This window comes from Salmo trutta, chromosome 33 (genome assembly GCF_901001165.1).
Source record: "Salmo trutta chromosome 33, fSalTru1.1, whole genome shotgun sequence".
NCBI classification, from domain to species: Eukaryota; Metazoa; Chordata; class Actinopteri; order Salmoniformes; family Salmonidae; genus Salmo; species Salmo trutta.
Window position 1 is genome coordinate 4338055 of NC_042989.1, and position 24930 is coordinate 4362984.

The following is a 24930-nucleotide window of genomic DNA, read 5'->3' on the forward strand; positions in this document are numbered from 1 at the left end:
GAGCAAATGCAGGGTGATGTGAGCAAACGCAGAACTAACAAACTATTACCTTTTATACTGTTAAAAGAAAAAGGTCCCTCTGAGATTTTAAAGTCATTTTTAAAGATTTTAAAGCAGTTTAAAAGTAGGATTTAGCTCTAACTTTAGTATAGATGTGCAACAATGGTACCGTAGTATGTTATTATGTTGCCAAGGAACCTGATCAATAGTGATAAGATTTTGTATCGTTCAATTTATTCTTGGTACAGGTGAAGAACAACAGGAGCTATCATATTTTTGCACAAAAACAATACATTTATTCAAGTGTTCTCCAGCACAAATACATAAGGAGCCTTTTTCTTCTTTCTGGGTACTAAAACATAAGTATTGGGTAAAGGGTGGAGAATGACTGCTACATTTGCTGTACGCACTGATCATCTTAAAGAAGAAAAACATAGGCCATAAAACAGTTAATATGACACAAAAGAAGAAGCCAAACACAGACTGAGCGCCAACTAACAGTATCACTGGATTATAGAACTGACCTGTCTGAAACAGTGAAATGTCATGGAGAGCATCCCAAATGGCACCCTATTCACCTAATATGGCACCCTATGGGACTTGGCCAAAAGTGGGGCACTATAAAGGGAACAGGGTGTCATTTGGGACAGAACATTTGCCAATAATAACGAAAGCATCAATCAAGAAACGACAATTGAAAACAAGACATGGAAGATAGGATATTATGGCATGGAATGTAGGATTAAGAAGCAATGCAAATGCCTAGTTTTAAGCATACATTATGCATTATGCTACAGTAAAAGTTCTTACCGAAATGTTAATCTTTTTTTTTTTTGTTATTTCCCATTACGGAGTACATGGTTTTCCCCCCACAGATAAGCACCAACCAACTACAGCAATTTCTAGTCTAAAACAATATAGGAAACTCATAATTTATTATTCACAATTTTTTCAAGTACAAAGTTAAAATGCCTTTGTTAATATATGCATCATATGAGAGTGAAATAATAGTGCTCTTTAATCATTACTATAAGGAACTTAAAAACAGTCATTGTCAAGACAAGTTTTATTTCTCTTCCAAACAAATATATTTTTTCTTGATTAGATAAAATTTTTAGCACCGTCAGAAACACCTACAATCCCTCTTTATAGTTCTTTAAAGAAACAAAAGCAACAACAAAAAACAACCAACATTATGTAGGGCTGTGCAGTGAAGTATAGACCGTTCCATCTTAAAGCTGTCATTATTAGGCTACTGTTAAGATCACGTGACACATTTCAACTGGATTCACTCAGAACATTGGAAAACAAAACAAATGAACAGTACTCGAAGGCAAGACTCGGAGTCTACCCACCTCTAATGCTTCATAGCTTATTTTGATGAAATTTGTTCAATTTTACTTGATTATATTTTTTTGCCCTAATCTTTTTTTTCTAATTCCATGATATATATTAGCAAAGAATTATATTTGTACATCTCATAGGTAATAAAAAAAGAGAAAAACAAACCAAAACCAGCAACAGGAAAACTCTATGTACAAAATGTACAAGGGGCATGGTCATTTGCTATACAGAAGGGGAATTCATGTCAACACAACACACAAGAATGTGTGAAGTTCAACTAAAACGGTGGCAAGGATACAGTAAGGTCACTTAAGAACTTAATCATGTATGAAACTACATTTATGAAATTAAGTCATATTGAATATTTAGATGGGACATTGGTAAGTCATAATCTCTGCTCTTTTTTTTGGCCACTGTTCTCTCTTCAATTTTGAGTTCTGACAAACTCATTTCTAAATCTTCCAAATTCAAGGTCATAATAATTCAGATCATCAGAAAATGCAGATTTGGAATGTAATCCAAGTTTGGGTAATAATCGTTTGAATATCTCGCTCTCTTTCGCTCTCTAAATATTCGGGATCTAAATCCTACAATCGTAATAGAAATAGACACATTCTTTTTCATCCAGAGGATGATACTGAATTACTGCTTTGAACAGAAGACAATATGTTAACGGAGCACATGAATCATTTTTCAATCAATTGACTGTACATTGAGTAGCATCAATAATGAAATCGTTTCCATGGATACAACACCATTCTAATAATCCATTAGTTCACTTCTATTGGCACAGCCCTACTGTATAGAAAACATACTGTATTACACAATGGTAGAACAGTTCACCTCATAAAAACAAAAACAAACATTTCACAAGAAAAAAACAAGAAATGTTTCTAATACTAAAGAAAAAAAAGAAGTATACATATAAAAAAAGTGCTTTATAATGTTGGTAAAACAGCACAAAATTGCTATAAAAAGGTAGAAGAACATTGTGAAGCCGCACCATTTTGTTTGAAGACTTGCACCTGACAGTATCTAGTTTGCAGGGGTGAGAAGGGAAGGAGAGTCTTTACTTGGTTGTGGAAACACCAGGGCACCCACACTCCCTCCAGTCCACCGACCATGCTCACTAACAGTTGTACAGTAATGACATTGGTCAGGATGAAACTACAAAAAAGTAGTTCACCACAGACTTTGATCAAGATTTTTTTGTTTTTGTAACTACAGAAAACATCACTGCCCATGTGGCTAGCTTCATTTTCTGTTTGTGCAGAGTCCGACACAGGCATGGGGGGCCTGAGTTTGCGTGTCGCAAGGCTTGGAAAAATGATTGAAAAAGCACCAGTACAATTTCTGTTTAAAAAACCTGTAAAACATAGGAAAGAGGATATGGCATGCTATTCTGCAGTCTTCTGCCGCCACGCCTTATTTTATCGCCACTTTGAAGTCATTTCAAGTTATTAAGATAGCACATAACTTCTTTAAGTGTGAAAACATCACACTGAAAAAACAACTTTCCAGGCAATGTTTTTTTATATATTTTTAAAATTTCCCATCTTGTCTAAAGTGTAGTGCCTGTGCCACATGGACTGTGATGTTTCCTATTGTCTCGAAGCACCATGGTATTGTAACCATTTTACAGTAGTACCTTTACCTTCAGTTAACTGTGTATATAAACTGTAAACAAAGAGGTATATGTGATCTGGTGTTTTGGATTCATTAAGACACAGCTTTCTGTGACACTGAAGAAAATCACCCTTATCCACGTTAGCTCTGCGAGGCTCAGTAGCTGGATTGCTTCGTCCACTTCAGATATAGGCCAAAATCATGCCTACACAGCCAAAATCATTCACATACATACCGTACATACAGTATGATAAACTCTTATCTTTCAGATCTTTTCCAATCACCCAATCCTAGTCTTTATTCAAAAAAAAAAAAAAAAAATCGCACAGATCATAGTTTCTTCTTTCTCAGTGCCTTGAGAAGAAAGCCTTGTCTCAAGTATAGCTTGCACAAATAAATCAATAAAAAAATACTGGATAACACTGCTAAAAAGGTAAAATGACATATACAAATTAAATAGAATAAGAAGTACACTTCAAAATACAAGAAATAATGTGAAATATCTACTCTGATGATGTTTTGCTTGCCTGAGAAATGATACCAGGAAGTAGTATAATTTCACCACAACTCTTGTTTCTAGTTACAACATCAGTTATATGTTTGTGATGGTTTTTAAGCCAAGTCTTGTTAAACACAGGCAAAGTACTCTTTGAGTGGTGCAAACAAGTGACGGATGACCGGTACACTCCACGACCTTCCCAGAAGCCTTTGCCTGGCCAGCCGACTCATGTTGGACACGTCTGTGTAATGGACAGGGAAGCCAAACACCCTGGGGAAGGAGACAGTAACCAGACAGCCACCAGAGGGAACAAGAGACACACAGACAGAGCAGGAGACAGACCGACAGATACACTTGAGAATTAGTGACATCTAAAATGGCGCTATATTTTGAATGTGAGATTAACTTTTAGGTGCTTCATAGAAGGGTAATTTGGTATTATATCTATGACTTCCTGTAAGAGAATCATTTGAATAATAATGTATCCCATTGGGAAAAACTGCTTATAAATGACTAGAGGTCGACCGATTAATTGTAATGGCCGATTAATTAGGGCCGATTTCAAGTTTTCATAACAATCGGTAATCAGTATTTTTGGCCACCGATTTTATTTTTAAATGTAATTATTATTCTTTTTTTACACCTTTATTTAACTAGGCAAGTCAGATTAAGAACACATTCTTATTTTCAATGACGGCCTAGGAACAGTGGATTAACTGCCTTGTTCAGGGGCAGATTTTTACCTTGTCACCTCAGGGGTTGGTTTTTGCAACCTTCCGGTTACTAGTCCAATGCTCTAACCACATGCCTTACATTGCACTCCACGAGGAGCCTGCATGGCAGGCTGACTACCTGTTACGCGAGGGCAGCAAGAAGCCAAGGTAAGTTGCTAGCTAGCATTAAACTTATCTTATAAAAAACTATCAATCTTAACATAATCACTAGTTAACTACACATGGTTGATGAAATTACTAGTTTATCTAACGTGTCTAGCGTTGCATATAATCAATGCGGTGCCTGTTAATTTCTCATCGAATCACAGCCTACTTCGACAAATGGGTGATGATTTAACAAGCGCATTTGGTGAAATACGGTTCCGTATTTCACTGAAATAATAAACATTTTGTTTTCGAAATGATAGTTTCCGGATTCGACCATATTAATGACCAAAGGCTCGTATTTCTGTGTGTTATTATGTTATAATTAAGTCTATGATTTGATATTTGATAGAGCAGTCTGACTGAGCGATGGTAGGCAGCAGCAGTAGGCTCGTAAGCATTCATTCAAACAGCACCTTCGTGCGTTTACCAGCAGCTCTTCGCAATTCTTCAAGCATTGGGCTGTTTATGACTTCAAGCCTATCAACCCCCGAGATTAGGCTGGTGTAACCGATGTGAAATGGCTAGCTAGTTAGTGTTTCAAACGTCACTCGCTCTGAGACTTGGGAGTGGTTGTTCCCCTTGCTCTACATGGGTAACGCTGCTTTGAGGGTGGCTGTTGTCGATGTGTTCCTGGTTCGAGCCCAGGTAGGAGCGAGGAGAGGGACAGAAGCTATACTGTTACACTGGCAATACTAAAGTGCCTAAAAGAACATCCAATAGTCAAAGGTATATGAAATACAAATCATATAGAGAGAAATAGTCCTATAATAACTACAACCTAAAACTTCTTACCTGGGAATATTGAAGACTCATGTTAAAAGGAACCACCAGCTTTCATATGTTCTCATGTTCTGAGCAAGGAACTTAAACGTTAGCTTTTTTACATGGCACATATTGCACTTTTACCTTTTTCTCCAACACTTTGTTTTTGCATTATTTAAACCAAATTGAACATGTTTCATTATTTATGTGAGGCTAAACTGATAGTATTTATGTATTATATTAAGTTAAAATAAGTGTTCATTCAGTATTGTTGTAATTGTCATTATTACAAATAAATACATGTAATAAAGTAAAAAATAAATATATATATATATAAAAATAACAAAATAAAATAGGCCGATTAATTTTGGCCCTCCAATAATCGGTATCAGCGTTGAAAAATCATAATCGGTCGACCTCTAGTAATAACGTCATTTAATTTGCTGGTATGATGAATTAATTTGAAGGGTAATCAGTTCCTACCTCTCCATCTCAGTGCACCAGAGAATGTCCTCCTTCTCATTCATGAAGACAGGGAAGTGCTGGTCTTTACCCTGCTTAATGGAATTAGAGCGAGTGGTGATGGTCCTCACTTTGCCAAACTGAGGGAAAACCAGAAAGTGCACACACTAAGTGGCTGGTGCATAAGAATAGGATAATAATAAGTATTGTTTACAGACCAAATTGTCCAGATGACCAAACATTTCATTTGAAAGTTCAAAAAAGGTACTCACACTCAAAGTTTGTTTCTACACGGTTTGAGTGCATGTACCTTGAACTAAGTTATTCAAATGAATGAACTACACAATTTACATGTTTGGCCAATTTGGTTTATGCCAGAACAGCAAAAGCAAAGCTCCAATAAAAAGCCAGACATATATAACTGACCTTCGCTGTTCTGCCATGCTCCAAACACTCCTGAAGGTCCAGTCTGTCAGTGCACATGGCAGTCAAGGGTCTGCAGAGGAAAAGAGAGGGAAAGGTAAGGGATGTGTGAAAATAGAGAGAGCGAAAGAGAGCGAGCGTTGGAATGAAAGAGAGAGATGGAATGAAAGAGAGAGAGAGATGGAATGAAAGAGAGAGAGATGGAATGAGAGAGAGAGATGGAATGAGAGAGAGAGAGAGAGAGAGAATGAGAGACAAGAAGAGTGCGTAAAAGGAGATTAGGATTCTTTGGTTGCGGAGTGTGACTGGATCAGGAACTAGCCCAGGTGTGCGTTGCTTTAGGTGACAGGCTGGCTGTTGCTTCCCTCACCGTTCTCTCACCAACCTGTTCATGCCAGGCAGGTTCCCCCAGAAGTAGCGGGCTCGGTGAGCAGCAGACACCTCCTTGGCATCGATCATCACCGGGTTACACTGGCAGGGGGGAGACATGAGGTTTATTTAACCTTTATTTAACCAGGAAAGTTATTGAGAACATATTCCCTTTCACAAATAATAACCTGAATGATTTTATTGAAGTAGTGGAGATGAGAGAGAGAGAATCTCATACAATCTTAAAATTAACTGTTTAAATTGTTCCCTCCATAACCTAACCAGTATATTGACAGCATGCACTGTGAATTACCACCACAAGGTGGCATTCATAAAAAATTTATCCATATTCCAATGGTTAAACATTTACATGACTAATGTACAGTTTGTTCTCCTATGACTCCTAGATGTTAATCAGTCTCTGTAAAGGAACAAACCTCTAGAAAGCGAGAGATGTCCCTCTTGTCGCTGACACCCATGGCCACCACATTCTCAAAGAGCCAGAAGAACGGCCGGTTGTCGCCCTCTTTGGGCCGAGCCTCGTGCAGCAGTCGGTAGAACTCAAAGAACAGCCGACCAGTGCCCTCTACAGGAGAAACAGAGAAGGACAGGCATTTCAAATTCAGCTACAGGAAATAACTCTTCACCGATCACAGAACGAGTGATAAATGTACAGGTTTGTTACCTACCATAAAGACCCTTCCTAGCCGGGTTGACAATAGAGAGGTCGTTACATGGACTTCCACCAATCACTAAGTCAAAGGGGCCCCACTCGTGTAACTGTACCAAGGGAGAGAGAGAACAGGAAAAACAATAGAAGAAAGGAGGACAGGAGATAAGACAAAATAGACAGATTATCCAACTAAGAGACACTGTTATGATTTAGAGGTTGAAGTAATATTATATGAAGTGTTTTTGTAATGGCCCTAGCTGATAGGCGCCTTACAATCTTTCTCAATTAGAATATCCTTATTGAGATTGTGGTTGGGCGTTCGTCTTTGAGCCAGGCTATTGGGATTCACAGACCATGGGTGACCTTGCGTTTACTCCCACGATTCATAACATGACACTCACATGTTTGCGTGTGACGTTCCTCACGTCGCCCACGTACATGATGCGTCCCTGATGCCTGACGATGCCCACCGTGACGGAGTCCTCGCACACCTCCGACGCCACGTAGCGCTCCACCTGGATGCCCAGCTCCTTCAGCACCAGCAGACCTAAAGGTCAGAGGTCAAATTGGAAATAGGTCAAACGGTAGCATGTTTTTGTTCTTTTGATGGACTCCATGACTCCCTGGTCAACAGTGGGCAGTTGTCGCTGAGTGGATTTTCCTGGTTAAATAAAGTGGATGATCCTATTTAAATAATGATTAACTTGAACTTGGCGAACTGAACTGAATAACACAATACAGGTGAGACACAATACTGAAGGCCTGGTCGAGCCTGAGGCACACTATTAATCAGCATCGACAGTGGGGGTCTTTTCTTTTTACAGGAGTGGGAATTCCCACTTCTTTTGTATTTTTGTGTGGTTTAATTGAACAGATAGGGAAGTGAAAGACAGCAAGGAAAGGTATGAGAAGTGCACCGCTAGACAATATGATTAAACAGCACGCTGCGTGGATTAGTTTGCCATCTGTCTATGAATTTTTAGAACAATAGACAGTCAGCCTAGTTTGTAGTCATGAGTTCGGAGGACAGTCCCAGTGAAACCCGAGACAGACGGGAAACTTTGTACAGACAAGAGACAGAGAAGTTCAGAGGGTTTTGTGTCAACGAGAGGTGGGAAGAGAGGGAGGAGAGAAGAGGAAAGGAGATTCCCGACTAACCTGTTGCTATGCCGTCGAACAGTGATAGGACACGAATGGGTTGTCTCTTCTCCGCCATGACTGGAGGGTAAAGCTTTGGTGGTTCCTGTGATACAACACAGAGAGAGAGACATTATGGGGCTAGTATTTACCCAGAGAGAGCCTGGAATGACGTCAACTGTCTCTACCGTTTGCAGCCCAATTCGTAGAGCCCCAGAGCCGTGATAGTCTGCCTGCTCATTATTTACATATTTTAGGAAGCTTGTTGGAGCTCATTTGGCTCTTTTAGAGGCGCGGACGTACTGTGTCACGACGGAACACAGATTAATTGTGGCTCTGTGGCTGTGAACTTTGTAGCGAGCTTGAAACATAGTGCTGAGGTACTACTCACAAAATCTTGGTCATGGTTATTAGCGAAGAAGTGCTGTAGACGGCAGGGCCAGTCAGTGCGACGCTCCAGCAGGCCGAACACTCCCTTCTGTCCCTTCTCACACATGTAGCAGCTCCAGGGATCCTCTTTTATAGCTATCTGTGCCGCACCTGGGCCCACCAGCAGGTCCACACACTCCACACAGAAACACCTGGAGAGGAGAGCTGTGTTACTATCCTGCTAGACGCTAACGCCCGCAGACACATGGGCGCACGTAATCGCATAAGTACGAACTTAGTAAGCGTCAGGTGAAAGCACCACCCTCACCTGCAGCAGTTGTTGTTCCCACACATGAGCACCTCTCGTCCCCCGCAGCAAATAGTGCAGTATGACTGGTAACCATCGTCATCATACTGATACGCACATTCTAGAAAGCAGTTCTGGGACACAGCAGTGGAGAAATGATTTGAGCTTTGTTGTGTCGCTCTAGAAAGTTGAATCTACAAGTTAAATCAATTATTTGTCAAATATTATTAACAGAACAACAAGTAACAATTAGAAATGCGCTACTCAATACGTGTTTGTGTTTTGGTAACAGAGAGCTTTAACGCTAGAAAAGAAGGGCGGGTCATGTGGACGCCAAACGAATTAACATTTTTGAAAGTAATTTCCCTCCCCCAGTCTTCGACTTGTCCTAAATAAGTCTATATAACAACACTGTCGTTGTTAGAATCTTAATGAACAGAATGACTGTAATAAGCAGTTTTAGCAGGACATGTCATTTTCCCCCTCATTCACCACAAGTCAGCTTACGCAGCTGATGGCCCATTGAAACTACACCTAAAACTATATTGAAACTAATTTCACACATATAATCATAGAGTTAGCCTAAAGACAAGATTAAATGGACAAAAGTCTGATGGGTGACAATTATTACCAATTGTCAAATTGTACATGAAGAGATGGACCAGCACAGCTTGGAATTGACCCAGAGTCAGGGAAACGGGAGCGCCAAAATCAAATCCTCCAACAGAGTCGCATGCAGCGAAAACAATTTGATTTCTATATAGTATCAGAAAGAGCAGATTCTGCAGTTCCTAAAACACTTACCTTTGTCAAGAAACTAAAAACATTTAAGGAGGTGAGCTCCATTTCAATATATCCCTTTTCCCAAGAATAACACGTGAGCACTCGCGGCAGCATTGCTCAGGCTACTAAGCTAATAGGAACAAAATACCACTTAAAACATGCTATTCTTATTTCTTTAATGTTTCTTAAGACCTGCCAAAAGGAAATAACGAATGTAACTGTTGAATTGTTGTGGTTTTAGTCGTTTTTCATTTTTACATTATAGCCTACAGTAACATTAAATAATGAAAATGCTATTGAGCTAACGTAGGCTAATGTGATTAGCATGTGGTTGTAAGTAACAAGAACATTTCCCAGGACATAGACATTTCTGATATTGGCAGAAAGCTTAAATTGTTGTTAATCTAACGGCACTGTCCAATTTACAGTAGCTATTATAGTGAAAGAAAACCATACTATTGTTTGAGGAGAGTGCACAGTTATGAACTTGAGAATGTATTAATAAACCAATTAGGCACATTTGGGCTGTCTTGAAAATTTTTTTTGAACAGAAATATAATGGTTCATTGGATCAGTCTAGAACTTTGCACATACACTGCTGCCATCTAGCGGCCAACATCTAAATTGCACCTGGGCTGGATTAATACATTAAGGCCTTTCTCTTGCATTTCAAAGATGGTACAAAAACAAAACAAAAAAATGCATGTTTCTTTTCTTTATATTATCTTTTTCCAGTTCTAATGTGTTATATTCGCTTACATTAATTTAACATTTCCACAAACGTCAAAGTGTTTCCTTTTAAATGGTAACAAGAATATGCATATCCTTGCTTCAGGTTAGATTTGGGTATGATTTTGGGTATGTCATTTTAGACGAAAATTGAAAAAAAGGGGCGGATCCTTAAGAGATTAAAGTAGGGCCTAAAGTAGAGCTGGAGCCTAGAGGGGAGCTAGACCTGGCCCGTATATATCAAGGGAAAGGGAATACCTAGTCAGTTGCACAACTGAATGCATTCAACTGAAATGTGTCTTCTGCATTTAACCCAACCCCTCTGAATCAGAGAGGTGCGGCAGACTGCCTTAATCAGCGTCATTGGCGCCCGGGGAACAGTTGTTGTTGGAGGTTAACTGCCTTGCTCAAGGGCAGAACGACACATTTTTCCACCTTGCAGGCTCGAGAATTCAAAACAGCGAGCTTTCGGTTACTGCCCCAACGCTCTTAACCGCTAGGCTACCTGCTGCCCTCTAGGATCAGGTCCTACCTGTCCATGTAATCATCTCAGAGTAGGAGTGCCGATATAGGATCAGGTCCTACCTGTCCATGTCATCATCTCAGAGTAGGAGTGCCGATATAGGATCAGGTCCTACCTGTCCATGTCATCATCTCAGAGTAGGAGTGCCGATATAGGATCAGGTCCTACCTGTTCATGTCATCATCTCAGAGTAGGAGTGCCGATATAGGATCAGGTCCTACCTGTCCATGTCATCATCTCAGAGTAGGAGTGCCGATATAGGATCAGGTCCTACCTGTCCATGTCATCATCTCAGAGTAGGAGTGCCGATATAGGAGCAGGTCCTACCTGTCCATGTAATCTTATTCATTGTGATCCAAAAGGCTAAACCGATCATCCTGCTTGAGAGGCTTGATACATACACCCCCAGAGCTACAGACCTCATGGCCTACAGCAAGCCCTGACTCAATAGCCTTAATGGCCTCCTCTTCCATCCTTACCTTACAGCTTTGGCACATTCCTCCAGCAAATAGAGGGTGTTCACGGGAAACATTCAAACTTCCACAGGAGATGCAGATGTCTGCGGAGAAAGACAGAATGTAATTAGTGCAAGCCAGAGATGCAGTGGTAAGCAAACAAATGGGTAAACCCTGACCGCCGATCAAGGTACGCTACTTTAGCATAATAGGTGCACTATACACAAAAGAAAAAGATGTGTAAACAACATTTACCCTCCACTAAACCACTAGGCAAGCTAACAGGAGGTTTAAAAACCCCACTGCTTTGAATCAAGCCTCGGATTCAATGGACATATTTGAACAGCTGTGAGAGGAATGTACATTTCATAAGGAAAGCTGATATGCTTTGAGGACTCATAAAATAGCCACTTTCTTTCGTTTGCTGCCTACTGAACATGACCCTGGCTGCCTGAACACAGAGACAGACCACTTACCTTCTATGCTTCTGCATTTCTGTCTCACTTCATACACAAGTCTCTCTGGAAATACAGACAGGAAAAAAAAAAAAAAACACGGTTTCAGATCAGGATATGATTTGAATGTTTGTTGCTATACATCTTTGCAGATGACATCTTGGAGAGAGAAAAAAGCTGCAGGCATACCCCCTCTTACCCCTACTTCACCATTTGCTTTTAAGATATTACATGTGTCTTTGTTTGCCAATATAAAGTGTATTATAACGAGAGTTAGGCTGAGTACATTCATAGCACATACATAAGAGATCCAGTGTTACATAACATTTACCAGATACATAACATATAACACCTACACTTGTTAACAGAATTGACCATGTTAACCCTAGTACTAAGCACCTGCTAACCCGTCTTTCACAAACAGTCTCTCTTTCACTCTCACACACACCCCTGAGCTAAACCTCCCTGAGGGGGAGGGATATAGAGGTCACAACCCCTATTTAACCTAATAAAAAAAGCAGTCTTACCTCTCGTCCCCTCGTCAATCATCTCCTTGACCTTGGGTTTCTCGGCTGCAGTGCTTTTGCGAGGCTTTTTGGCTGGAGGGGGCGTGTAGGCTGCCGCCTCTGGCTCCACCCACACGTCAGGGTACACCTCCTTATAAGGGTTGCGCTCCTCTGGTGGGCGGGGCATATCAGTAACACAATAAACAACTCAGATAACCAGACAAAACCAGCCTCTTACCAAAAGACTACCAAAGACAGGTAGGGGAATGCTGGATAAAAAGGGTGGAATTGTTCTGGCAACTGAAGGGACATTCCCCTACCATTGGGCCCTCGAGCCCCACAACAATACTTTCGTTGTTCGCTGTAACATGGACAACAAAATGTCTTTATAATGTGTTTTTTTGTCACATACACCAGATAGGTGTAGTGAAATGTGTTGTTTTACAGGGTCAGCCATAGTAGTATGGTGGCCCTGGAGCAAATTAGGTTTAAGTGCCTTGATCAAGAGCACATTATCAGATGTTTCACCTTGTCGGCTTGGGTATTCAACCAGCAACCTTTTGGTTACTGGCCCAGCGCTCTTAACCGCTAGGCTACCAGCCTGTTATAAGCTCCTTATGCCTTTCGGTGACTGTAAGCTTAGGTGATTCCCAATGTATTCCAGTCCCTCCAGGAATCCGCGATTCTGCGATCGCATAATTCAATGCAAAATCAACCAATCAGCGCATATTATGCGAGAGCTGGCAATGTTGACCAATCCCCGCACTTTTAGGGCATAAAAGGGTCCAATCGAAAGCGGGTTTGTAATTTTGACCAATTACTGCAGTGTCACTGTGGAAAATGGCCCAAATCCAAACACATGTCAACAAAGTTTTTTTCCCCTGGCCTGTCAGCGTATTCATGTGTGAATATGATGGGTTATTGTTGATGGCTGACAGGCAGTACAATGAACAGAAATCAATCTCATTTGCCAACAAAAGTAGCAGCTAAAGACCGTGCGAAACAATTTCCAAATGTTTTTGGAAACGAGTTGAAAGTCGACACTAAACAGTAACTTCGAATCAGCAAAGCATATGAGAATGTCAGAACAGTTCCCATATCAGCAGCAGATCACCATGACTGAAGTGGTAGCAGGGAAGACTGTGACAAGCGCTGAAAGAATCAAGGTGAGTGGCGTTTTACTCAAACTTTTACTCCGCTAACCTTGGCTTTAGTAGGGTGGTCGGTACTCTGCTCTCCCCGGTCTGTCTATGGAGAGCGCTGCTCAAAACACTGAGTGCAATTTGTCAGCTTTGCCGTTTTAAACTCTCTGTAAAACTTAATACGGATCACGAAAGCACAATCTTTCTAGATAAAAAAAAAATATGGCAATACTGTTTTAAAAGTACATATCAACCGCAATACACTCTTTTTACGTGTTCTGTTCTTTATCTCCCTTACGACCCTTTCAGAAAAAAATCACAATCTCAAGTATTTTGAAGACAATTTATGTGAAAGAAATATCGATCCTCAAATGGAAAGCGATTGATCAGCTTTGAATCACTTTTTCTTTAAGAGAGAGAGAGTGTGAGTGGGAATGGGAGGTGCATCTCATGTTGATAGCAAGCCCCAAGCCTGATGGAGAGGAGAGGCGTGTGTGAATGTGTGAGTGGATTATGACAGAGCTGTTTGTTCAGGAAAATAAACTAAATTGAGCACTTCAGATGTTTCTAATTGTTTTTGTATTATGTATTCTGCTTAAATTCGTCCTAAAACTAGCACATTACCTTTTATTGGTTTATATGAAATTAAGGTGAGAAAAAAAAACATCGCAAAATGTATCGCAGAATTTCATAAAATTTGCCGCTAAATCAAGCATTTTTGGCCGCAGAAATCACCCCAAAAAATCCTGGAGGGACTAGTATTCATTACAATTAAATGGCAAATAAACATGAAACTTAAACTTACCTTCTGGTGGCTCTAGGCCCTTGGGCCCGGTGGGTTGGAAGCCTGTCTTAGCCCACTCTATCATCTGTTTGCTCTGTAGATCCACTGACTTGGAGGTGTCTGTCTCATCGCTCTCCGGACACGCTATAAAGGCTTTGCCTGCTCGGGTGCTGGCCACCTGCAGAGGAACATGACCAGTCATTGTTGTCGTCATTTCATCACCTGTATGTACAATCAACTCCAACATTATTGGCACCTCGGTAAAGATGAGCAAAAAAGACTATATAAAATAAATAATAGAAACACTTATCTATATTGTATGCTAATTTTGAAATTATATTATTTTATACTGCTTAACAAGTAATACCTTTATTCTCTCAAAAAGAACAGGGGTCAAAATGATTTGCACCCCTGTTCTCAATACTCCGGCATTCTCCCCTTGCAAGGATAACGGCACTGAGCCTTGTTCTAAAATGTTTTATGAGTTGGAGAACACATTGGGAGGGATCTTAGACCATTCCTCCATACAGAATCATTCCACATCCCTTGATATGCCCTTATGGACTGCCCTCTTCAATTCAAACCAAAGGTTTTCAATGGAGTTCATCAAAATCCAGAAAGAAATGGTTAATTGACCACAAAAATCAACATTTGGCATTGCCATTTCAGTTTCCTGGACTTCAACTCCATTGAAAACCTGTGGTTTGATTTGAAAAGGGTAGTGACAAATGATATAAAGGATCTGGGAAGATTCTGTTTGGAGGACTGGTCTAAGATCCCTCCCAATGTGTTCTCTAATCTCATAACACATTATAGAAAGAAAGCTCAGTGCCGTAATCCTCTCAAGGGGAGGAGGATGCACAGAGTATTGATAACAGGGGTGCCAATAATTTTGACACCTATCCTGCTGAGAAAATACATTATTAAACAAAATCTCTTTCCCTGAGTAATTTTATTAGTAAAATAGAACATACTTGTATATATTTTTGGATCATATAATATTCAGTATTTAAATTATACAGTCTTTTTTTGCTCTTTATCAAGGATGCCAATAATTTTGGAGTTGAATGTACGAAAATACACAGTGTACAAAACATTAGGAACACCTTCCTAATATTGAGTTGCACCCTCTTTTTCCATCAGACCCACCCCAATTCGTTGGGGCATGGACTCTACGAAAGCGTTCCACAGGGATGCTGTCACATGTTAACTCCATTGCTTCCCACAGTTGTGTCAAGTTGGCTGGATGTCCTTTGGGTGGTGGACCATTCTTGATACACATGGAAAACTATTGAGCGTGAAAAACCCAGCAGCGTTGCTGTTCTTGACACACTCTAACCGGTGCGCCTGGCACCTACTGCCATACCCTGTTCAAAGGCACTTAAATATTTTGTCTTTCCCATTCACCCTCTGAATGGCACACATACAGTACACAATCCATGTCTCAAAAGTCTCAAGGCTTAAAAATCCTTCTTTAATCTGTCTTCTCCCCTTCATATACACAGATTGAAGTGACATCAGTAAGGGATCATAGCTTTCACCTGGATTCCCCTGGTTAGTCTAAGTCATGGAAAGAGCAGCTGTTTGTAATGTTTTGTACACTCAGCAGGTATTATCAGCATCAATCATTACTACAGAGCAGACCTTCTCGGAGCAATTTTAGAGGACTTGAGGCCTTTTTCATCAGTCTATCATTTTGAAAGGTGCTGACTAGCAGTATCTTTCAGCACACAAAGCTGGTTTACGTGACATTATCACAATTGAATTACAAGCATTAAAACCAGATTCCAATACAGTTCTAGTTGTGAACTGGTTGTAATGACGTAGTTTCAAACCAGTTTAGCCCGCTGTGATTGAATGGGACTTGACCGAATGCATGTGAATGAGACATAATGAAACTTAGCCCAGTACTGACCTGAAGCACCTCGTAGATGGCTTTCTTATACATGGGCTGCTTGCTGTAGGTGGGCTGGTGGAAGGCGTTGGAGAAGGAACTCAATGGCAACAGTTTCTCTACACACACCTGTAGGAAAAGTGTAGGCACAGATGAACAACTGAACTTAGTAATTTCTCATTTCATTTGTTGAACAGAAAATTCTGTTTCAATGGGTCGCGTTCAGTAGGGCACATGGTAGCAAAATATTTTAAAACGGAAACCAAAAATGACTATTCCTTATTGGACAATTAATCCAGGTAGTCCTTCCCAGTTCCATTCTGTTTTCATATGTTTGGTGCCTACTGAACACAACACTGGTGTGCTGTTTTACAGTTTTTTTTACTCACCACAGAGAATTTTCCGTCACCGAACCACATGACCCATCGTGTCCCCTCGGCAGCTCGGCTGCGTCCGGTCATCCACCAGGAGACAACACGACCAGGCCACCAGGAGAACCCCCTCAGCTTCCCCCACACCAGCTCCCCAATGCTGAAACCACGCCCATCCTACAAGACAACAACAACAGTAAACAACAACACAAGGAGAACCCCCCCAGCCTCCCTCACACCAGCTCCCCAATGCTGAAACCACACCCCTCCTACAGGGATGAGGTCATCACATATACATACTAATACATACCGACTTGCCTAGTTAAATAAAGGTTAAATTAAAACACATTTTTTGATTAAATAAAACATTTTCCTTATCAATCTACACACAATACCCCATAATGACAAAGATAAAGCAGGTTTTTAGCAAATGTATTACTAATAAAATAATATCTTATTTACATAAGTATTTCAGACCCTTTACTATGAAACTCGAAATTGAGCTCAGGTGCATCCTGTTTCCATTGATCATCCTTGACATGTTTACAACTTGATTAGAGTCCACATGTGGTAAATTCAATTGATTGGATAAAATATGGAAAGGCACATGTCAGAGCAAAAACCAAGCCATGAGGTCCAAGGAATGGTCCATAGAGCACCGAGACAGGATTGTGTCGAGGGACAAATCTGAAGAAGGGTACTAAAACATTTCTACAGCAATGAAGGTCCCCAAGAACACAGTTCTTAAATGGATGAAGTTTGGAAACACCAATACTCTTCCTAGGAGCTGGCTGCCCAGCCAAGAACCAAATGGTCACTCTGACAGAGCTCCAGAGTTCCTCTGTGGAGATGGGAGAAACTCCCAGAAGGACAGCATTCCACCAATCAGGCCTTTATGGTAGAGTGGCCAGACGGAAGCCACTCCTCAGTAAAAGGCACATGACAGCCAGCTTGGAGTTTGCCAAAAGGTACCTAAAGGACTCTCAGACCATGAGAAACAAAATTCTCTGGTCTGAAGAAACCAAGATTGAACTCTTTGGCCTGAATGCCAAGCGTCACGTCTGGAGGAAACCTGGCACCATCCCTACGGTGAAGCAAGGTGGTGTCAGAATCATGCTGTAGGGATATTTTTCAGAAGCAGGGACTGGGACACTTATCAGGATCAAAGGAAAGATGAATGGCGCAAAGTACAGAGAAATCCCTGATGAAAACCTACTCCAGAGTGCTCAGGACCTCAGACTGGGGCGAAGGAACACCTTCCAACAGGACAACGCAGGAGTGGCTTCGGGACAAGTCTCTGAATGTCCTTGAGTGGCCCAGCCATTGACCGGACTTGAACCCGATTGAACATCTCTGGAGAGACTTGAAAATAGCTGTGCAGCAATTCTCCCCATCCAACCTGACAGGGCTTGAGAGGATCTGGGAGAAACTCCCCAAATAAAGGTGCGCTAAGCTTGTAGCATCATACCCAAGAATCAAGGCTGTAATCGCTGCCAAGGCAGTTCAACAAAGTACTGAGTAAAGGGTCTGAATACTTATGTAAATGTGATATTTCAGTTTAAATTGTTTTTATAAATTTGCAACAAAAAAAACAGTTTTTTGCTTTGTCATTATGGGGTATTGTGTGTAGATTGAGGATATATTTTTTAGAATAAGGCTGTGACGTAACAAAATGTGGAAAAAGTAATTGTGTGTCTTGTGTTTACCTCGTACTCGGGCTCAGTATCAGCTGTCTTGGGTGATGTCTTGTCACCTCCTGCCATAGCGACAGGTTCAGGTGTGGTGGCCACCGTCGGGGACGCTGGGTCCGTGGGCTGCTGTTGTTGCTGCTGCTGCTGCTGCTGCTGCTGCTGTTGTTGTTGTTGTTGTTGTTGTTGTTGTTGTTGGTTGTGTGTGACTACTGACACTTCTTCTTTCTGTTGTGGCTCAGGCTCCATCTCCTCATGGTCCTCCATTGAGTTCATCACTGACACCAGCAGGGCCTTTTTCTCTGCCTGAAACACCATAGAGTACAGGAAGAGGTCAGTTCTCTCTGCCTGAAACATACTCAGATAGACCCCAGGCAGGGGAGATGTCAATCTAATATAATATGTATTCCATTTAGCAGATACGTTTATCCAAAGTAACTTACAGTACACTCTTAGAAAAAAGGGTTCCAAAATGGTCCTTCGGCTGCCCCATAGTAGAAGCCTTCTTGGTTCCAGGTAGAACCCATTTGGGTTCCATGTAGAACACTCTGTGGAAAGGGTTGTACATGGAACGCAAAAGGGTTCTCCTATGGGGACAGTCGAAGAGTGTAGTGTAGTTTTTTCAAAAAGTGTAGTGTGGGCACAGAATTACATATAGAAACTACTTTCTAAAATGTGTGTGCATACATTTTTTTGTATGGGTGGCCAAGTGAGAAACGAATCCACAACTCTGACATTGTAAGTGTCATGCTCTACACACTAAGCCATAAAGCGATGATTTGGAAGCTCCATATACATTTAAAATACTCTCGTGGAGTAATGTCAATCAGAAATCTTCTGACAATAAGACATGTAATGAAACACATTTCTTAATGTATTTTATACTGAACAAAAATATAAACCAAACACAACATGTAAAGTGTGTTTCATGAGCTGAAATAAAAGATCCCAGAAATGTTCCATACAAACAAAAAGCTTATTTTTCTAAAATGTTGTGCACAAATTTGTTTACATCCCTTTTAGTGACTACTTTTCCTTTGCCAAGATAATCCATCCACCTGTCAGATGTGGCATATCAAGAAGCTGATTAAACAGCATGATCATTACACAGGTGCACCTTGTGCTGGGGACTATAAAAGGCCACTCTAAAATGTGAAGTTTTGTCGCACAACACAATGCCACAGATGTCTAAATTTGAGGGTGCGTGCAATTGGCATGCTGACTGCAGGAATGTCCACCGGAGCTGTTGCCAGAGAATTTAATGTCCATTTCTCTACCATAAGCCGCCACCAACGTCGCTTTAGAGAATTTGGCAGTACATCCATCCAGCCTCAAATCCGCAGACCATGTGTAACCACACCAGCCCAGGACCTCCACATCCCGCTTGTTCACCTGTGGGATCGTCTAAGACCAACCACCCGGACTGCTGATGAAACTGTGGGTTTGCACAATAAAATAATTTCTGCACAAACTGTCAGAAACCGTCTCAGTGAAGCTCATCTGCGTGCTCGTCATCCTCACCAGGGTCTTGACCTGACTGCAGTTCGGCTCTTCATGGATGAATCCCGGTTTCAAATGTACCCGGCAGATGGCAGAGAGTGTATGGCGTCGTGTGGATGAGCGGTTTGCTAATGTCAACGTTGTGAACAGAGTACCCCATGGTAACGGTGGGGTTATCTTATGGGAAAACAAACTACGGACAACAAACACAATTGCATTTCATCGATAGCAATTTGAAAGCACAGGGATACCGTGACGAGATCCTAAGGCCCATTGTCATGCCATTCATCCGCCGCCATCACCTCATGTTTCAGCATGACCCTATGTCGCAAGGATCTGTACACAATTCCTGGAAGCTGAAAATGTCCCAGTTCTTCCATGGCCTGCATACTCACCAGACATGTCACCCATTGAGCATGTTTGGAATGCTCTGGATCTACGTGTACGACAGCGTGTTCCAGTTCCCGCCAATATCCAGCAACTTCGCACAGCTATTGAAGAGGAGTGGGACAACATTCCATAATCAACAGCCTGATCAACTCAATGCGAAGGAGATGTGTCGCGCTGCATGAAGCGAATGGTATTCACAGCAGATACGGACTGGTTTTCTGATCTGTGACCAACAGATGCATATCTGTATTCCCAGTCATGTGCAATTCATAGATTTGGCCCTAATTTATTTATTTCAATTGACTGATTTCCTTATATGAACTGTAACTCAGTAAAATCTTTTAAATTGTTGCATGCAACGTTTTATATTTTTGTTCAGGGTACATCCTGTGTAAACATAATGCTAACCTGTATGAAGGTAAAAGGAATCTAAAATAGTTCAGTGTCCAGCACTAGTGACTGTTCACACAATACAAAAAACACATAGTGTACTTCCTGTAGTGTAGAGAGCACTGCTATCTGCGCACCAATACCAAAATCAAACGTATCTGTGTAGCTGGTGGCTCCCGGCAGTAGAGGAAGAGTTCACTGGGTTTGTGGTACCTGACACTGAAACATTAGGTCAATCACACAGAGGACGAGCAAGCGGGGCCCAGACATGACTTAAGCCTCTCACACTAAATCCCCAACAGCTGCACTCATCCTACTGCAGTCTGCCTCTCTCTCTGTCTCTCCCGGATTCTCTCTCTCACTCTCATACACACACGTGAATGCCCTTCACAGCTGCACTCATTCCATCGCTCTGGTCCAAAATCTTTCTCAGGTTTCTCTCACACGCATGTGTGTGTGTGTGTGTGTGTGTGTGTGTGTGTGTGTAGAGGGGTAGGGGCAGAGGAGGGAGAGGAGAGAGAGGGCTGGGAACAAACCCTAAACCCCCATCTCAGCGGCCTCAGTGTGCCTCTCTCCCTCCATACAGTAGGCCCCGGGGGGGAGGGGGTAAGGGTGGGAGGGCACGGGGAGGGCCGGTGGGGCAGAGCAGAAACATGTGGTGTTCAATCAAGAGGCTCTGCTCTAGTTTATAAATATCTTCTGTACAGTAGAAGTAGTGGACGACTGCCCGGTTCAAAGCCCTCCTCAACCATATGTGTTAGAGTTGGCTCAGCTCCAGGAATGCAGGAGGCCGGGGATGAGGTGTGTATAGGAGAGAAAAGGTGTTTGTTTGTAAAAACACTGTTTCTTTCTAACTCTATGATATAATTCACTTTTTTACTATGTTTTGTTGAACACGCGAGTCGGGGGATGAGCCGAGTATAGATGTGGTGTCCTCTTGGATGCGTGTTTGATTCAAACTTCTGAATCAAACACACTGATTCAAACAAACTTCTGAATCAAACACACTGATTCAAACAAACTTCTGAATCAAACAAACTGATTCAAACAAAATCTCAATCTGTGATCTTCTTACATTGATAAAATGTTACTACATTTTCTTGTGCAGTCAAAGAATTGAGTTGGTGCCAAGAGCATTCATGCCAAGTCAAATCTGTTAATACAACTGTACTGTGTTTACAGTATGGCACAACAAAGGAAACTCTGCTAATCATTGACTGGAAAAAGGGAAAAAATTAAAAAGTAACTGAGTTCAATAGGTTCAGACTCAATGCTAATGTAGCAGGCCATCTGTTGGGACAGTAAGTAAGCATACCACCCTGTATCCCACTGCTGGCTTGTCTCTGAAGCTACGCAGGGTCGGTCCTGGTCGGGAGACCAGCTGCTGCTGGAAATGGTGTTGGAGGTCCAGTAGGGGGCACTCTGGTCTAAGGAGATCCCCAGGGCAGTGAAGGGGACATTGCCCAGCGTATGGCGCTGTCTATCGGATGGGATGTTAAAATGGGTGTCCTGACTCTCTGTTGTCGCTCAAGATCCCATGGCACTTGCCGTAAGAGTAGGGGTGTTAACTCCGGTGTCCTGGCTAAATTCCCAATCTGGCCCTCACACCATCATGGCCACCTAATCATCCCCAGCTTCCAATTGGCTCATTCTATCCCCCTGTAATTCTCCCCCATCTTACAAGTAAAATAAGGGTCAATAAGTTCAGGGTGGATTTCAAAGAAAGTGAGGAAAATCCTGTAGCCTAATGTGGTGGCCATTTTGGCAAGTTTGGGGGAGTAACTGCTCTCTCCAGGTTGCTGCTAGTGGGTTATTTATCTTCAGAATCAATGGAAAACTGACTCTACCAAAGGCTGGTGGGGGAGGAGTAGAGTACAGTGGCTATAAGAACCAGATATTTGTCTCTGGCCTTTTTCCCAGTTGTAAAGGCCCCCTTTTGAGGGCCTCTCTCTCGTATGAGTGCAGCTACAGCAGGCAGGCAGCCTGCAAGACAGGCTCGCTAGAGCGAAGGAGGTAGTAGAGAGAAGAGACAACGCAGTATTTATCATTGAGACACGCTGCCACTGACAACCTCAGAAATACCAGCTAGCAGCACCTACAGCGACTTCAAGAAGTATTCACACCCCTTGTCTTTTTCCACATTTTGTTGTGTTACCGCCTGAATTTAAAATGGATTAAATATAGATTTTCTTGTCACTGGCCCACACACACAATACCCCATAATATCAAAGTGGAATTACGTATTTAGTCATTTTTTTACAAATTAATAAAAACCTGGAAAACTGAAATGTCTTGAGTCAATAAGTATTCAAATCCTTTGTTATGGCAAGCCTAAAAAACATTTTCTTAACAAGTCACATAATAAGTTGCATGGACTGTGTACAATAATGGTGTTTAACATGATTTTTTAATGATTACCTTGTCTCTGTACCCCACACATAAAATTATCTGTAAGGTCCCTCAGTCGAGCACTTATATAGTTTAATGGCTGTGATAGGAGAACTGAGGATTACATTGTAACATTGTAGTTACTCCACAATACTAACCTACATAACAGAGTGAAAAGAAGATAGCCTGTACAAAATAAAAATATTCCAAAACATGATTCCTGTTTGCAACAAGGCACTAAAATAATATTGCAAAACATGTGGCAAAGCAACTCACTTTTTGTCCTGAATACAAAGTATTGGGCAAATCCAATATAACTCATTCCTGAGTAGCACGCTCCATATTTTCAAGCAAAGTGGTGGCTGCATCATGATATGGGTATGCTTGTAATCGTTAAGGACTAGGGAGTTTTTCAGGATAAAAAATTGACAGAATGGAGCAAAGCACAGGCAAAATCCTAGAGGAAAACCTGGTTCAGTCTGCTTTCCACCATACACTGGGAGATTAATTTGCCATTCAGCAGGACAACAACCTAAAACACAAGGCCAACTTTACACTGGAGCTGCTACCAAGAAGACAGTGAATGTTCCTGAGTGGCCGAGATACAGTTTTGCCTTACATTTGCTTGAAAATCTATGGCAAGACTTGAAAATGGTTGTCTAGCAATGATCAACAACCAAGTTGACAGAGACTGAGGAAATTTGAAAAGAATAAGGAGCAAATATTGTACAATCCAGGTGTACAAAGCTCCTAGAGACTTACATAGAAAGACTCACAGCTGTAATCACTGCCAAAGGTGATTCTAACATGTACTGTCTCAAGGGTGTAAATACCTATGTAAATTACATATTTCTGTATTTCATTTTCGATACATTTGCAAACATTTCTAAAAACATGTTTTCACTTTGTCATTATGGGGTTTTGTGTGTAGATGGGTGAGAGAAAAAAAAATATTTAATACATTTTGAATTCAGGCTGCAACACAACAAAATGTGGAATAAATCAAGGGGTATGAATACTTTCTGAAGGCACTGTATGTGCCATGTCAGAGATAACCACAGAAAATAAAACCACTCTATTAAGTAAAAGTAGCTACTTGCTAGGAAATGGTACATTTGATGTTCAAAAGAAGCTGAGTATGCATATCAAATCAAACCAAATCAAATTGTATTGGTCACATACACATGGTTAGCAGATCTTAATGCGAGTGTAGCGAAATGCTTGTGCTTCTAGTTCCGACAGTGCTGTAATATCTAACAAGTAATCTAACAATTCACCAACTACTACCTAATGCACACAAATCTAAAGGGACGGAATAAGAATATGTACATATAAATATATGGATGAGCGATGGCCGAGCGGCATAGGCAAGATACAATAGATGATATAAGATACAGGATATACATATGAGATGAGTAATGTAAGATACGTAAACATTATTAAAGTGGCATTGTTTAAAGTGACTAGTGAGTCTCAATGTAGGCAGCAGCCTCTCTGAGTTAGTAATGGCTGTTTAGCAGTCTGATGGCCTTGAGATAGAAGCTGTTTTTCAGTCTCTCTGTCCCAGCTTTGATGCACCTGTACTGACCTCACCTTCTGGATGATAGCGGGGTGAACAGGCAGTGGCTCGGGTGGTTGTTGTCCTTGATGATCTTTTTGGCCTTCCTGTGACATCAGGTGCTGTAGGTATCCTGGAGGGCAGGTAGTTTTCCCCCGGTGATACGTTGTGCAGACCGCACCACCCTCTGGAAAGCCTTGCGGTTGAGGGCGATGCAGTTGCCGTACCAGGCGGTGATACAGCCTGACAGGATGCTCTCAATTGTGCATCTGTAAAAGTTTGTCAGGGTTTTTGGTGACAAGCCACATTTCTTCAGCCTCCTGAGGTTGAAGAGGCGCTGTTGCGCCTTCTTCACCACACTGTCTGTGTGGGTGGACCATTTCAGTTTGTCTGTGATGGGTACGCCGAGGAACTTAACTTTCCACCTTCTCCACTAGTTTCCCTTCGATGTGGATAGGGGGGTGCTCCCTCTGCTGTTTCCTGAAGTCCACGATCATTTCCTTTGTTTTGTTGACGTTGAGT

The 24930-nt window shown here is 41.5% G+C and overlaps 1 protein-coding gene across 4 annotated transcripts in view; it reads right to left on the minus strand.

Moving 5' to 3' along the window:
• Positions 1-273: 273 nt before the first annotated feature.
• The window catches only part of LOC115172261 (DNA (cytosine-5)-methyltransferase 3A), a 75312-nt gene continuing 50655 nt past the window's right edge, over positions 274-24930 (minus strand). For 2 of the 4 annotated variants that reach the window (XM_029729535.1, XM_029729537.1), the window contains 17 exons: positions 18201-18488; positions 16513-16671; positions 16145-16252; positions 14251-14407; positions 12325-12474; positions 11819-11863; positions 11367-11446; positions 8874-8986; positions 8568-8757; positions 8198-8282; positions 7441-7586; positions 7056-7146; positions 6804-6952; positions 6383-6468; positions 6001-6070; positions 5596-5714; positions 274-3739 (listed from right to left, as the gene is read on the minus strand). In XM_029729535.1, coding sequence (XP_029585395.1) covers positions 3598-3739; positions 5596-5714; positions 6001-6070; positions 6383-6468; positions 6804-6952; positions 7056-7146; positions 7441-7586; positions 8198-8282; positions 8568-8757; positions 8874-8986; positions 11367-11446; positions 11819-11863; positions 12325-12474; positions 14251-14407; positions 16145-16252; positions 16513-16671; positions 18201-18488 — 2178 coding nt within the window. In that variant the 3' untranslated portion in view covers positions 274-3597. Of the gene's footprint in view, positions 3740-5595; positions 5715-6000; positions 6071-6367; positions 6469-6803; positions 6953-7055; positions 7147-7440; positions 7587-8197; positions 8283-8567; positions 8758-8873; positions 8987-11366; positions 11447-11818; positions 11864-12324; positions 12475-14250; positions 14408-16144; positions 16253-16512; positions 16672-18200; positions 18489-24930 lie in introns of all 4 variants that reach the window. The other 2 variants (XM_029729534.1, XM_029729536.1) reach the window with 1 other exon arrangement.